General features: G+C 41.6%; 1 protein-coding gene and 1 non-coding gene across 2 annotated transcripts in view; both read left to right on the top strand.

The window, feature by feature from the left end:
- Il23r (interleukin 23 receptor) overlaps positions 1-14979 on the top strand; it is a 61272-nt gene that overhangs the window by 7561 nt on the left and 38732 nt on the right. The window contains exons 3-4 of the mRNA XM_045148628.1: positions 2985-3108; positions 13581-13741. Of these exons, the coding sequence (XP_045004563.1) occupies positions 2985-3108; positions 13581-13741 (285 nt within the window). The remainder of the gene's footprint in view (positions 1-2984; positions 3109-13580; positions 13742-14979) is intronic.
- On the top strand, positions 6341-6459 carry LOC123461285. Its single transcript, XR_006637572.1, has one exon. It is a non-coding gene; the product is annotated as a small nucleolar RNA SNORA57 (small nucleolar RNA).

Below are 14979 nucleotides of genomic sequence, written 5' to 3'. Positions count from 1 at the left end.
AAGATTGACATTTGTCTTTTGTAATTGACGAATCAATGATGTTATCTATCTGAAACCACTGGGAAAACCTAGCTTCAGAAAAATTATAATCACAACTCTTTCAATGTACAACATGATTGAAATTGATGCATCCATACTTAATTCTTCAAGGCTCAAATAAAATTTCAAGACTTCTTTCACGCTGTTGGTCCCGCTCCCCCTCATTGTAACTCAATGCCACACCTCGCTAAAATCGTGTAAAGCACTTGAGTGGGTTCCTTACTGCTTGTACATAGCTTTAAAAAGTATATTTTCTTATTTACTTGAGAGAGGGAGGGAGAGAGACTAAAAATCCAAATGCCATCCTGTAGCTGTTGGGATTCCAGGGCCTGAAGTATTCAAATGATGTCATCAAACTCTTTGAGAGTCTATCTTTCTAGGATTTTGTTACTCCTATGCTGACTACTCTTTTTAAAAAGTGTTATTTATTTGCATGTATGCATGCATGTGTAAATGCAGGCATATCAGTGCCTCTTGCTTCTGCAAAATAATGCCATTTGTACATGGGTCACTTGCTACATCTGGCATGAACATGGGTACTGGAAAATTGAACCCCAGTTGGCAGGCTTTGCAAGCAAGCATCTTTAACTGCTGAGCCATCTCCCCAGATCCCAAGATTTACTCTTAAATAAACCAAAAACCACTGAAAGAACTGTTTCATTGTGACAAGAAGGTCCTAAGCAACTCACCTCATGAGAGAGAGTGGTGGGGGTAGGGGGAGAGAAGGAAGAGGAGGGACAGGAAGAGAAGGAGGGAGGAACAGAGAAGGAATTGAAATGAAAGATCCTTGGAGGCCTCCAATTGACTCATTTTGAGTCATGAGCTCATTCTCAAGGGAAATTCTGAGTAGTCAGCCTAAGTCAAGCATACACTTCTTCATAGACCTAATGACTGACACCCTTGGATTGAGGAATTATGTACGTGTCAATTCTCAAAAGGGGAAGATGCTAACAGGCAAAAGATAATGAGGCCATGGGGAGGAATTGCTGCGCAGTGTTGAGAAACGGGTTGTGGGAAAGTTTGTGTGAAGAGAGAGAGAGAGCCTTGAAGTTCTGGAAATACCAAACTTTTTGATGTGATGGTGGTACATGTAACATACAATGTACATTTCCCCTCTGTTCCCATGTTTCTGTAGCACTGACATTTGCATTGTTGTACAACTGTCACCTCTATCCCTCTCCACAAACTCTTTGCTGTAGCCATTGAACAGGAACTCCCTCAGCCTTCACTGACCGTGACAGCCACTGTCCTCATTCTCCTTTCGGTCTTATGAGTGATCATTCTAGATAGCGTATGTAGGTGGAAGCCTGCGGCGTTTGTTCTTCTGGGTCTGGCTTATTCTTTGCATGATGTTTTCATGTTTATCCACATTGTAGCATGTCTTGACATTTTCTTTCTCTAACAGCTGAATAATTAATACTCATTTATATATATGAACACCAAACTTTTTAAAGGAAAGTAAAATATCCCAGAAGAGGAGATAGTCTTTCAGAGTAGTAGAAGAAAACTGAAGGACCTCAAGAGCCTAAAAACACAAAAGATTCAAAGGGGAAGTAAGAAAAATATCAAATGCTAGAGAGGTCAAGTTCAGTAACTGAATATGTAGGAGAATATGTGGTTTACTGAATAGAAAGCTATTGTGAATTTAGAAGTGGTGGTTTTGGTAAAATTGTGGGAACTAAATCCTGATTGTTCTAGCTCAAAGATAAATGAAAAAAGACTACTGGATTCTTTAAGAAAGGGAGGGTGGTTGCTGAGGGCAGATAAAACTAGAAGGGAGGTTTGTTTTTTGTGTTTTTTTTGTGGGGGGGTTCAAGGTAGGGTCTCACTCTAGCCCAGGCTGACCTGGAATTCACTATGTAGACTCAGGCTGGCCTTGAATTCACAATGGTCCTCCAACTTCTGCCTCCCGAATGCTGGATAAAGGTGTGTGCCACCACGCAAAGCACAGGAGGAAGCTGACCTTATTAGTAACCCCAAAGAAGTGTGGTTTACGAAGCAAAGACTTGGAAGGGGATATAAAATGTTTGGTGGAAAAATAGGTTATGAAATGAGGTATAGTAAGAATGGAATGAGGAGCCAGTGGGTGCTTCATACCAAGTTACTTGGTTCCCCAACAAAATGGGCAGTTTATCAACTTCTTGTCAAGAACTTTGTGTTTCTATGGTGGCTCCTAAGTGATACTTTTTTAAACAAATATTTAATTAATTTATTTATTTGAGAGAGAGAGAAAGAATCAGGGGAGGGGACCAGATAAAGAATGGGCTCGCTAGAGCCTCCAGCCACTGCAAATGAACTCCAAAAGCATGTACCACCTTGTGCATCTGGCTTATGTGGGTCCTGGGGAATCAAACCTAGAATCTTCGGCTTTGCAGGCAACTGTCTTACCCACCAAGCCATCTCTCCAGCCCCTAAGTGATACTTTAAAACCATATATATATATGGTTTTACCATGGGATTTTTTTAATAATCATAAAAAATTTTAATAAAAATTGAGAAATATATATATATATAGGCTGGAGAGATGGCTTAGTGGTTAAGAACTTGCCTGCAAAGCCAAAGGACCTTGGTTAAATTCCCCAGGACCCATGTAAGCCAAATGTACAAGGTGGCACATGCATCTGGAGTTTGTTTGCAGTGTCTGGATGCCCCGATGCCCATTCTCTCTTTCTCAAGTTAATAAATAAATAAACTATATATATGTGTGTGTGTGTGTGTGTATAAATATAATTTATTTATTTACAAGGAGAGAGGGGGGGGAGGTAGAAAGAATGGGCATGCCAAGGCCTCTAGTTGCTGCAAACAAACTTTAGATGAATGCTCCACTTTGTGCAACTGGCTTTACATGTGTGCTGGGAAATCAAACTGGTTGTTAGGTTTTGCAGACAAGTGCCTTTGATTGCTGAGCCATCTCTCTAGCCCCTAAGTAATACATTTTGTTGCAGATCCCCCTGACACTCCGGCTGAGGTGATGTGCTTCATTTATGAAGACTCAGGCAACATGACTTGCACATGGAACCCTGGGAGGCGCACCTATGTGGACACAGAGTACGTGGTACACGTGAAGAGGTAGGTTCTTCTACATCGCTGTCGCTCATGCAGCTCCACTCCACACCTACTAGGATTCCATCGCAGCACAGATGAAGAAACAATGCTCAAACATGAAACAAGCAGTGTCCATTCTTTATCTTTAAAATAGGTCCCCTCTAGAACCTAATGCACAGGTGTGTTTTAATTAATTATATTGTACTTGATGTTGAAAGTTCCCATCATGATGGTAGGTCTAAAAATAGCAGTAAATTCATTAGCTATTAATTATGACTGCCAAGATTTCCAGTTTGTTTGGTTTGGTGTTTTTGAGACAGGGTCTCAGCCTAGCCCTGGCATGGAACTCACTCTGTAGCACAGGTTGTTCTTGAACTCATGTCTATCCTCCTGCTTCAACCTTCCAAATGTGCGCCCACATTCTAACTTTATTTATTTTTTAATATTTTATTTATTTATTTGAGGGAGAGAAATACAGAAAGAAGCAGACACAGAGAGTGAGTATGGGTGCACCTGGGCCTCCTACCACTGAAAACGAACTCCAGACACATGTGCCACTTAGTGCATCTGGCTTTATGTGGGGACTGGGGAATTGAAGCAGACCATCAGGCTTTGCAAGCAAGCACCCTGAATCTCTGAGCCATCTCTCCAGCCCCCACATTTTAGCTTTAAATTGGATGCTACATCTCTAGCATCTTCCTCAAGTTTGAGATGAGAAACATGGTGAAAGGAAAGGATACTCACCTACATGGCACTGGCCAGAAAGATGCCACATGTCTGTCTACTCTGTCCTGGAAAAGCCCAGAAGGCATTGTATCTGGATGTTAGTACTATCATCCAACAGTATCTGTCAGAGACCTAACTTGTATGACCTTGGAGAATTTATTTAGCCTTGCTGGAACATAACCTCCTTCCTACAAAATGAGGGTAATTAGTATCATAAATCTTACAAGAAACCAAATGACAAGAAATGACTTGCATATCAGAAATGCTTATAACAAAGAGAAAGGGAGAGGGGGGCATTTTAGCCCAATCATACTACTATAACAAAATTCCAGTGACTGGCTCATTTGTAGAAACAGAAATTTATTGATGGTAGTCCTGGAGGCTGGGAAGTTTAAGATGAAGGTCTTGATTCAAGATCAAGCATACTTGGTGTCTGTTGAGTACACATTCCTCATCCTCATCCTCATTCTCATCCTCATCCATGGTGCCTCCTACATATAGTCACTCAAGAGGAGGGGTAAGACAGCTCCCTCCAGCCTCCTGCAGGATCCCATGAGGACGCTAAATCACTCATGAGGGTGGATCCTTACTTAATCACCTTTTAAGAGCTTAACTTATCAAGACTTTTGCATTGAAAGTGAGGTTTTAGTGTATGTCACTGTGCACAGAGAGCCCCTAGGCTTCAGCACATGCATTTTGGGGGGACATCAACATTCAGATGTCAGTACAGGGAATTAGAATACTATGGTGACACTCAAGACAAACTCACTAAACTAGAGTGACTCGTTCTGACACCAAGCCTGACTCTGACTGATGTGGGGAGAGGAAAGCATAACGTAAAACTGTGACATAATCATGTGATTTTGGACAAGCCTAGAAAGTCACGTTCAGTGTGTTAATTTAAAGACTAATTTCTAGCTTTTGAATATAGAGGTACAATTATTTATATGCAAGTCTTCCAAAATATGAAAAAAGCCCAACACTCCCAAACATTTTGGATAAGGGAAGTAAACTGTAGTTAAATTCTGGCAAACCTAACCTATACTCTGAATGGATCAAATCCAGATCAGTGGAATTTTATATTTTAAAGAAGACACAAGAACTAGAAAGAAAGATTATTACAAAAATGAATGTTTGGGGGCTGGAGAGATTGCTTACTGGTTAAGGCCCTTGCCTGTGTATCCTAAGGACCCAGGCTGAACTCTCCAGGTCCCAGGTAAGCCAGCTACACAAGGTGATGTAAGCGTGCAAGGCTGCACATGTGCACAAGGTAGCATATGTGTCTGGAGTTCGATTACAGTGGCTGGAGGTCCTAGCACGCCAATTCTCTCTCTCTCTCCCTCTCTAAAATAAATAAAATCTCCAAAAAATAAAAAAAAAAAAAACAGCAAATGGCCAGTCAGTTGGGCTTACCTCAAAAAAAAAAAAAAAAAAAACCAATGTTTTCTTCTACCAAATTTAAAGCACTATTTCCAGTAAACAGAAACTGAACAAGGAAGCACACACATGTATTAATCTTCTAGTGAATGAAAAACAAAACAGTGATTTGAAATAAAAATCACATAAGGAAAAGTCTGCTTATCTAACAAACTACCCAAAAGGCCTTTCCCCCAAGGAAAGAGCTCAGTTAGAAGGAACATTGCAGGTAAAGTATAAGTACAGCCTCAGGCATAGAAGCCCGTCTAGATCCTAGGTTGGCAGGGAATTTCCACTTTGGCAGACAGGAAGACATCAGCGTTGGCAAGGTTTCACTTCCAACTGATGTGTTTCCAGTAAGATGGCACAGTGAGAATCCTGTCACCTTGGCCCACGTGATTGTTCCACAAGCAGGCGGCAATGCCCTTGATGGCATGGCAGAGGACTTCCTGTGTGGAGCCGAGGCTGTTTCATGGAAGAAGTCTGTGGTGCTGCAGGAGATTTCTTCCTCCCTGGCTCCTCTGCAGTGGCCCAGCCCAACCGAGCTGCATGTATGTGGCAATGTATCAATGGAAGTGATGGAGAAAGGCTAACCTCTGCTGAAGTGTAACTACCTGTTGCTGTTCTGCTGTGCTGCGTCCATGTAAATGTGGCTTTTACCTGTGAAAGGCACACAGGGTCTGAAGCTCTGCTTCCTAGTAGTTAACACTAGTTGTATAGAAATGAAAGAATGATAGCCTTTCATTCTGTTCCATCCAAGCCAATTTATCAAATAATCACTTGAAATTTTGTCTTCCTGGCATCATATTATATCCCAAAGATTAAAAACTAGATACTAGGTGGGTGGTGCATGTCTTTAATCCCAGCACTTGGGAGGGACCAGGGTATGAGGATCGCTGGGAGTTCAAGGCCAGCTAGAACAAGACCTTACCTTGAAAAACCCATATATAATTTCTGAACACACTGATATATGTAACCCCATGAATTACTGTAATTACTATGATAAAGTGCCTCCCCCTGCCCCACAAAGCAACTCTCCACTTGTAACTAGATCTCTACCCTCCTGGAGGAAGATATTGTTTCAGCAGTTTTTTTTAAAGAATATTTATTTGTGGCTCCACTCCCTGTTAATGTGTAGAGGCAGAGCAAAAGGGTTCTGGCCCTCCTGGCCGCATGTGTTTGGTCCCAGCAGATTCTGGTTCACCAGTTCTATTCTTGAACACCAGGACACTTTGAAAAAAAAGAAAAGAAAAAGAAAGAATATTTATTTGCAAGCACAGAGAGAGAAAAGAGAGAGAGAGAGAGAGAAAGAGAGAGAAACAATGGACACCCCGGGCCCTCTTGCTACTGCAAACAAACTAGATGCATGTACCACTTTGTGCATCTGGCCTTATGTGGATACTGGGGAATGGAACCCACACTTTGCAAGCCAGTGCCTTTAACTGATGACTCATCTCTTTAGGTCTACTTCAGCAGTTTCCCTTTCTCCTGCCTCCTGTCCTTACTGGATTATTCCTGTCAGCTTTCATACATGCTATAGCATCTACCACTTGGAGAAATCCAGCCTGGTTGTCGGCTCCCTTATGAGAAGTGCCTCACTAGAGCTGCCTGCACCGTCTGTCTTGCATTCTCTCTTCAATCATTGTGTGTCATCCCCACACCCAAAGATTAGACATAGTCCAGCGCCATGTTCTCATTCTTGTCTTAAGGGTCAAGAGCGTTTCACTGCGCTCTTGGTCTCCTCCTTTTTGCTTCCAGGGAGCCACTCTCCTTAGCCTCTTCTTTTACCTTTCTGACACTTTTTCTCAGTCTTTTTATAAGCCCTCTTTATTTCCAGTAAAATAATCAAGATGCAGAGCTTTGTCCTAAGACTTATCTTCATCAATAGTTATTAAATTATCTCAGCCAAATTTATGCTATAAAACTCCAGTTTAGGGATGAGAAGATGACTCAGTGGTTAAAGGTGCTTGCTTGTAAAGCCTGCCTGCCTGGGGTTCAATTCCCAAGCCATCCACATAAGCCAGGCACAAAAAAGTGATGCAATTATCTGCTATTCATTAGTAGCATCAAGAGACCCTAGCACACAAATACATTCACATATACACACACAAATAAAAATTGCAAAAACACTCCAGTTTCTATCTTCAGTCCAAATATTGCCGTGATCTGCAGCTGCCACTTTAATCTTGCTTTCAAATTTCCTATTTCTTCTTATATGTCCAAAAGTGCATCTCAAAGGGAACATTTTTCTAACCCAACACTAAGTTCCTGTCCCAATTTACTTTCCTATCTCAGTAAGCTATAATAACTCTATCCTTCAAAATGTTTTGGTCGGGCTGGAGAGCTGGCTTAGCGGTTAAGCGCTTGCCTGTGAAGCCTAAGGACCCCGGTTCGAGGCTCAACTCCCCAGGTCCCACATTAGCCAGATGCACAAGGGGGCACATATGTCTGGAGTTCGTTTGCAGAGGCTGGAAGCCCTGACGCGCCCATTCTCTCTCTCTCCCTCTATCTGTCCTTCTCTCTGTGTCTGTCGCTCTCAAATAAATAAATAAATAATTTTAAAAAATGTTTTGGTCAAAATTGTTGGAGTCTTCCTATATTTCCCCCCTAGCAGGCCCTTTATCCAATAAAGCAGCACAAGTTTTGGATATATCTTTCTCGTATTTGACCTCTTCTCACCACTTCCGCTGCAGTCCTGGGGTAAGCCATGTCTTCTCTCCACTGGCCTTACCAGTCACTAGTTAGTCCCTGACCCTTTGTCCCAGGCAGCCCTTTGATCACAGACATCATATAACCCTTATCACTGGCCTCACAGATCAAATTAGCCCTCCTCTCATAATTGCCCATTTAACTCAGAAATCAAAGCCAGAGTGTTTCAGTGAAATTTTCTAAAACTCTTACTTCTGGAAAACTCCCTGTTCACATCTCTGATTCCTTTCCATTGTCCTGTTTCTGAAACTCACAGCCTTCTTGGCTGCTCTTTGAACAAACCAAGCAAGGTCCCCCTCAGGGCTTTTGTACATTCGCTAGAATGTTCTCCTTCAGAGAGCCACAAGGTTTGCTCCTATACTCCATAATGCCTCATCCTTACCCCTATCTTCCTGAGTGGAAGAAACCAACTTTCCTCCCCAAACTTTCTTACACCTTTTTTGAGCTTTGTCATTCTCCTGAATATTCATCACATAGGGCATCTTACATATGCATTAGTCCAGAATTGGTGTCTCATGGGAGTAAAGTTGTGATTTTATTCGTCTTGTTTATAGCTCCCCTGCCTAAAATTGCACTTGGAGCATAGTTGGTGTTAAATAAGTATTGATCGAATGACTGAAATAAACATAGGACACTCATTACAAGCCATCAAAATATATGGAAAAGCTTTCAAATGCACAGGGTACCTTAGAAAAGGCCTTTCCCGTCAGTGAATAATCTGTTGTATATTATTTAATAAAATATAGTGAAAAAATATTTCCAAACTTTGTAATATAAAGTTCTATAAACCATATAAACTTGGTAGGAAGTATTTAGTTTTACTGCTTTTCCTCCTCTCTCTCTCTTTTGATGCCAGATATGGGGGCATATCTCAATGATAGAGCACTTGACATGAAGCCCAAAATTCAATTCTTAATACCCCCTCCCATACCATAGATTATGGCTGGGGATTTCAACTGACACCTGAAATGGAGAGGGGTCATTCTTGTGGGACTAAGCCATTAGGCTATGCAATCTGGTGCAGGTGTCTCTGGGCAGATGGTAGCAGAACTGAATTGGAAAATATCCATCTGAGTCTACAGTAGAAAAAGCTAGAATGTGGGGAGAACACCCTCATATCTATTAGGATCTAGCTCTAGCACAGGCTAGAATTCACTATGGAGTCTCAGGCTGGCCTCAAACTCTCAGCAATCCTCCTACCTCGGCCTCCAGAGTGCTGGAATTAAAGGTGTGTGTCACCATGCCCTGCTAGAAACGTTTTATTCCTGTGCTGGGGTGGATTCCCACTGACTTGTGTGACCTGTACTTTCGGTCAGTTAAAACTGGGGTTTCCTGTCTTAATTGATTCTTCTAACTTGAGGAAATTCTTTACTTAAATTTGCCTGTTTATTTTAAAGACACTACAAAGTCCCCACTGAACAGCCAGGTGGGAGCAGAGCATTGGGCCAGGTATGTGGGGAAGTGTGGGAGTTCCATCGGGGTCACTGGCTATGTTTACTCCAACTTCAGCCTTTCCTACTTCCCCAGTGGTGCGTGTCAGGGTGGGAGACAGCGGGAGACTGAGAATCTCAGCTTTCTTATCACTTACTCTTCCTTGGTGAGACACCCTAGAACACCCCTAGCACTCACCTGGTTAGAACACAGGAAGATCTATAACACTTTGGAGACCTCAAGCATTCTAAAAGCTAAAAGCTAGGAACTCTGTTACCCATATACCGATATATATGGTATTTCTTACTAATCACAAATTCTATGTAAACTAAGAAATAATAGTGATTACTATTGGATTCTTCAGTGAAAATGTGCTTTGTGGGCTATGTGCTTAAATATAGACTTGACTTTAAAAGCAGAAAGAAATTACCTAATACATAGAGTTAATGTCAGTTTGAGAATACATTTCCATTTTGACTTGAGGTCTAAATATTTGTGGTAAGCGAATTAGCCACAAACCAGTTAAGAACAAGTATGTGGTTTTCTCTAACTGGAAAATATTCAAAGTTGCCCCATTTACCACTTTTACATAGTTGTCATTTTCTTGTTTCACATTTGAATTCTTGTTTCACATAAGATTAATATATCTTCCAATAAGTTCTCTGTTATTATATCCATTTCCTCTTATCTCAGAAAGGACATAAAGCACTTATGTAAGAATCTAAATTTAGTGACATAAATTGACTTAATATACCAACAGTTTTTTTAAGTATCTTTTTAAAAATTTATTTATTTGAGAGCGACAAAGAAAGAGGCAGAGAGAAACAGAGAGCAAGAGAGAGAGAGAGAGGGAATGGGCGTGCCAGGGCCTCCACCCACTGCAAATGAACTCCAGATGCATGTGCCACCTTGTGCATCTGGCTTATGTGGGACTTAGGGAATACGAGCCTCAAACCAGGGTCCTTAGGCTTCACAGGTAAGTGCTTAACCACTAAGCCATCTCTCCAGCACAGATACCAACAGTTTTAGAAAATGTAGCAAGCAGTTGTAATGATGTATACCTGTAATTCCCAGAACTTGGGAGGCCAAAGCAAAAGGATCTAGCTTTTGAGACTAACCTGGGATAAAGAGCAAGACTCTGTCTCAAAAAAAAAGTTTCATTTGTGGTAAGAGTGATACATCAGAGTCTGGGATAAAGTTCTTGCTACATGACTATGAAGACTTGAATTTAGATCTCAGCACCCACCTTAAGTGCCAGTGTGGTGGTGCTCAAAAAGCAGAGACAGGCCAGGCGTGGTGGTACACGCCTTTAATCCCAGCACTAGGGAGGCAGAAGTGGGAGGATTGTGAGTTCGAGGCCACTCTGAGACTCCATAGTGAATTCCAAGTCAGCCTGGGCTACAGTGAGACCCTATCTCGAAAAACAACAACAACAACAACAGAAAAAGCAGAGGTTCCTTATGGCAAACGGGCTGGCTGGACTAGCCTAATCAGTGGTCTCTGGGCTTGGTGAGAGACTCTGTCTCAAAAGATTAGGTGGCATTTTAGTTTAGGGAGAAGGTAGGAAAATGGGAGTGAGTTGTGAGAGTTAAGCTGGAGTTTCCAGGCCAGCGTGATTGAGTCTCCTCCACTCTTCCATGCCAGAACAGCCTGAGAGAATCCTGGATCACCTGCTGAGGGTACCTTCTGAGGTTGGAACACTATTTCTCTCCCCCGCCCCCGCTCTTTCGCTATCAAATAAATAAATAAAAATAAAATATTTTTTTAAGAGAGAGGGAGAGAAATGGGTCTGGAAAGATGGTTAAGTGGCTAAAACATTTGCCTGCAAAGCCCAATAAGCTGAAATCAGTTCCCCAGTACTCACATAAAGCCAGATGCACAAAGTATCACATGCAGCTGGAGTTTGTCTGTAGTGGCTAGAGGCCCTGGCATGCCCATTCTCTCTCTCTCTTTCTCTGACAGGCAAGGCTGAAGCAGGTGGATGAGTAAGCAAGGAAAGAGAAATGCCAGGCTCACCCTCGCTGTGGGTGGATAGGAGGGGCAAGACAACAAACCCACAGGATGCCTGTAGGGGAAGATACCACTAAGTGGGTGTCAGAAAGACATGGAGGACCTCAAATCCAGAAGACAGGATCCAGGTGCCAAGGAAAGTGAATTTTTAAGAGATCTAGAAAGATAAATATGAATATAAGGATTCAGAGAAATTTACCTTGCAAGTGGATGCAATTTAAGATAGTTTTATGGGAGGGAAGATGAGAGAGAGCCTGCCCCATTTAAAAACATGGAATGGTTATTTCAGGATAAAGATTTAAAAATAGAGGCTCAAAATTCCATGTAAAAGCAATAATGACTAGTAAAACTTGAAGTTTTAGCATGTAATATTTGGAATTTACCAACTTTAATTGGTGTTGCCCTCAGCCAGCCAGTTGTAAAACTGTTCATACAGTTTTCAGTGTGTTGAGTAATTCTCTGCTGCTATCTTCTCCATTGTCTGAGGAAGCAAATCTCCTTTTCCTTTATCCAATCAGCTCAGCTCCAGCCTGTCCATTTGTTTGGTCCGTCCTTCCTTCCTTCTCTCTGTCCCTCCCTCACTTTTTTGGACAAATATAATATATCCCAGGCTGGCTACATCTATGTAGCCAAGGATGACCCTGAATTCTTGATCCCTCTGCCTCCACCTGCCAAGTGCTAGGATTACAGGCATGCACCACCAGGTTCAGCTAGTTTTACTTTCAAAATATCCATGCCCACCTCTATTCCCTTCACTTCAGACTAACAGCTCAATTCTACATTATTTCATAGATTTTCATTCTTTTTCCTGCCACCACTTTTACAATCTACCTTTCAAGATGATGCTGACTTCCCCGGGGACCCTTGAACCCTTGCTGGTTACAAGCATTCTCTTTCTCCCTGCTCTGTGGCAAATCCTGGTCCATCAGCTGCTTATCAGAAGCCCTTGTGTGTATGATGTGTGCCCCATGTGTGTGTGATGTGTGGTGGACATATGCAGATGTATGCCTCATGTGCATGCATTTGGAGACAAAATAGAGTGTCAGGTGTCCTCATTTTGCTCATCCACGTAGTTCCTAGAGATGATGTCTCTCCCTCAACCTGGTGCTACTGCCCACCGTGAGTCCCAGTGATTCTCTGGACTCTACTCCCTGAAGGACTAGAATTATAGACATGCATGGCCATGCCCAGAATTTTACATGAGTTCTGGGGAGTCAAACTTGGCATTCCATGGCCCAAGAGGCCTGCATGCTTAAGCAGCACGTACCTTTAACTACTGAGCCATCTCCCCAGCCCATGCCTTTTTGACCTGGCCTGTTCCACTCCAAGTTACTGCTTGTCCTTTCAACTCCAGGGGACCACATTTGTTAAACTTTCTCAAAAATGTCAAATCATTCCATTTATTTGTTTTGGAATATGCTAGGATTACTTTTTTCTGTTTGAAAAGCTAGCCTTTCTCTATCAGGTCTCGGACTTTTGCCCCATCTGACCCCGCTCTCATCCTGCCCCTTACCTTATGTCCTGACAGACATAAATGTCTTACTGACAAGCGCATGCACTGAAGCTCTATGCAATACTCCTCAGAGGCAATTCATTTATTTCAAGCTATGTTCCAGGCTAACATAACCAAGAACACTGTAAGCATAGACCTAGCACCCACAGTGCTTTGAGGAATCTATAAAAATGTTTAATTTCAAGCTGGGCATGGTGGTACATGCTTTTAATCCCAGCACTCGGGAGGCAGAGGTAGGAGGATCGCTGTGAGTTCAAGGCCACCCTGAGACTACATAGTGAATTCCAGGTCAGCCTGGGCCAGAGTAAGACCTTACCTTGAAAAACCAAAAAAAAAAGTTTAATTTCATTTAAAGTCAGAAGCAAAACATAATTTAGGTTAAAGAAAATATATTTTACTGTTTTTCTAGCAACATAGTTGCACAACAATACATATAAACATATGTATTTGTGTAGGCAATATATAAAGTACATGCATACACTTTAAGTGAAAGAAGAGTTCTGTGAAGGGAAAAGTGTTTAGAACTCGCCAAAGTCATACTGAGGCTCTTGCCATGTTTGAACTTATTTTTGAAAACTCAGAAAATAAAATTTGAATCATTTTTCAGTAGAAGGTTGTATTGTGATTATGTAAAAAATGACAGCATCCAAAATTTCTGTGATAAACTAAACATATCTTGTATTTTTTTAAGTTTAGAGACAGAAGAAGAGCTGCACTATTTTACCTCAAGCTACATTAACATCTCCACTGAGGCACTGCAAGGAGGCAGGAAGTATTTGGTTTGGGTCCAGGCTGTCAACGCGCTAGGCATGGAGGAGTCACCCCAGTTGCACATCCATCTGGATGATATAGGTAAAGAGGAAGTCATGCTCCTGTGTCTTTGAAATAAACAGCCAATGTGCCAATGGAGCCAAGTGGTCTAGAGCCCCCAAAGTTCCTGAGATCATAAGAAATAAAAGTTACCATCATTATTCTTCCCTAAAGCAACTCAGAGATGAGAACTGCTATCTTTCTATTGGACTCTATTTCAGCTTTAGTTCTACATGGTTGTATGTGTTGTAAAATACTTTAAGGAACTAGAAGTATTCTAAAAGCCTAGGAGAACAAGATAGATTGCACTTTATAGTTCACCAGGGAAGATGGGAGGAAACAAGGATTATAGCTCAGTGTGATAAGTTTTCTGCATGAGAAGTACAGCATGCTAAAAATTATTCTCAATATACTATGTTGCCAACTATTGTGTTGGGGGTAGTTTTCATTGCTATAAGTTTTACACAATCCATAGATACAGCTGGGCATGGTGGCACACACTTTTAATCCCAGCACTCAGGAGGCAGAGGTAGGAGGATCACCGTGAGTTCGAGGCCACCCTGAAACTACATAGTGAATTCCAGGTCAGCCTGGGCTAGAGTGAGACCCTACCATTAAAAAAAAAAAAAAAAAAGACAGGGTCAGAGAGATGGCTTAGCCATTAAAGCACTTGCCTGTGAAGCCTACAGACCCATGTTTGACTCTCAAGGTCCCATGTAAGCCAGACACACAGGTGATACAAGCACACAAAGTCACACATACGCACAAGATGGCACAAGTGTCTGGAGTTAGATTACAGGGGCTGGAGGTCATGACATACAATTCTTCCTCTCTTGCTCTCTAGCATAAAAAAAAAGAGATTGCTGAGAATTTTGTGGGCATCTTTACTCTAAATTCACTAACCAAATGAACAAAAATTTTAACAGTTTTTTTACTTCGGATATTTTTAGACTTTACCTTTTTAAAGTTAGAATATTCAATAAACATTTCTGTTAACTTCATTGAAAATATTGTTTTTATGTTGTCCAAGTATTTTTAATTGTTTAGTCCCTTATGTTTTGGAGGTTTACACAGTTTTCAATTTTCTACTGTTTTAAAGTATGAACTATTGTGGCTAAATCTTCATATGGTTCTTGATTTTTTAAATTAATTTTGGGGCCAGGCATGGTGGCAATACTTTTAACCCAGCACTTGAGAGGCAGAGGTAGAAGGACCAATGTGACTTTGAGGCCAGCATGTGTTAGCATGAGACCAGCATGTGTTAGCATGAGACCTTACCT

Source organism: Jaculus jaculus, chromosome 5 (assembly GCF_020740685.1).
Source record: "Jaculus jaculus isolate mJacJac1 chromosome 5, mJacJac1.mat.Y.cur, whole genome shotgun sequence".
Lineage (NCBI taxonomy): Eukaryota > Metazoa > Chordata > Mammalia > Rodentia > Dipodidae > Jaculus > Jaculus jaculus.
This window is presented reverse-complemented; position numbering and strand designations above follow the sequence as displayed.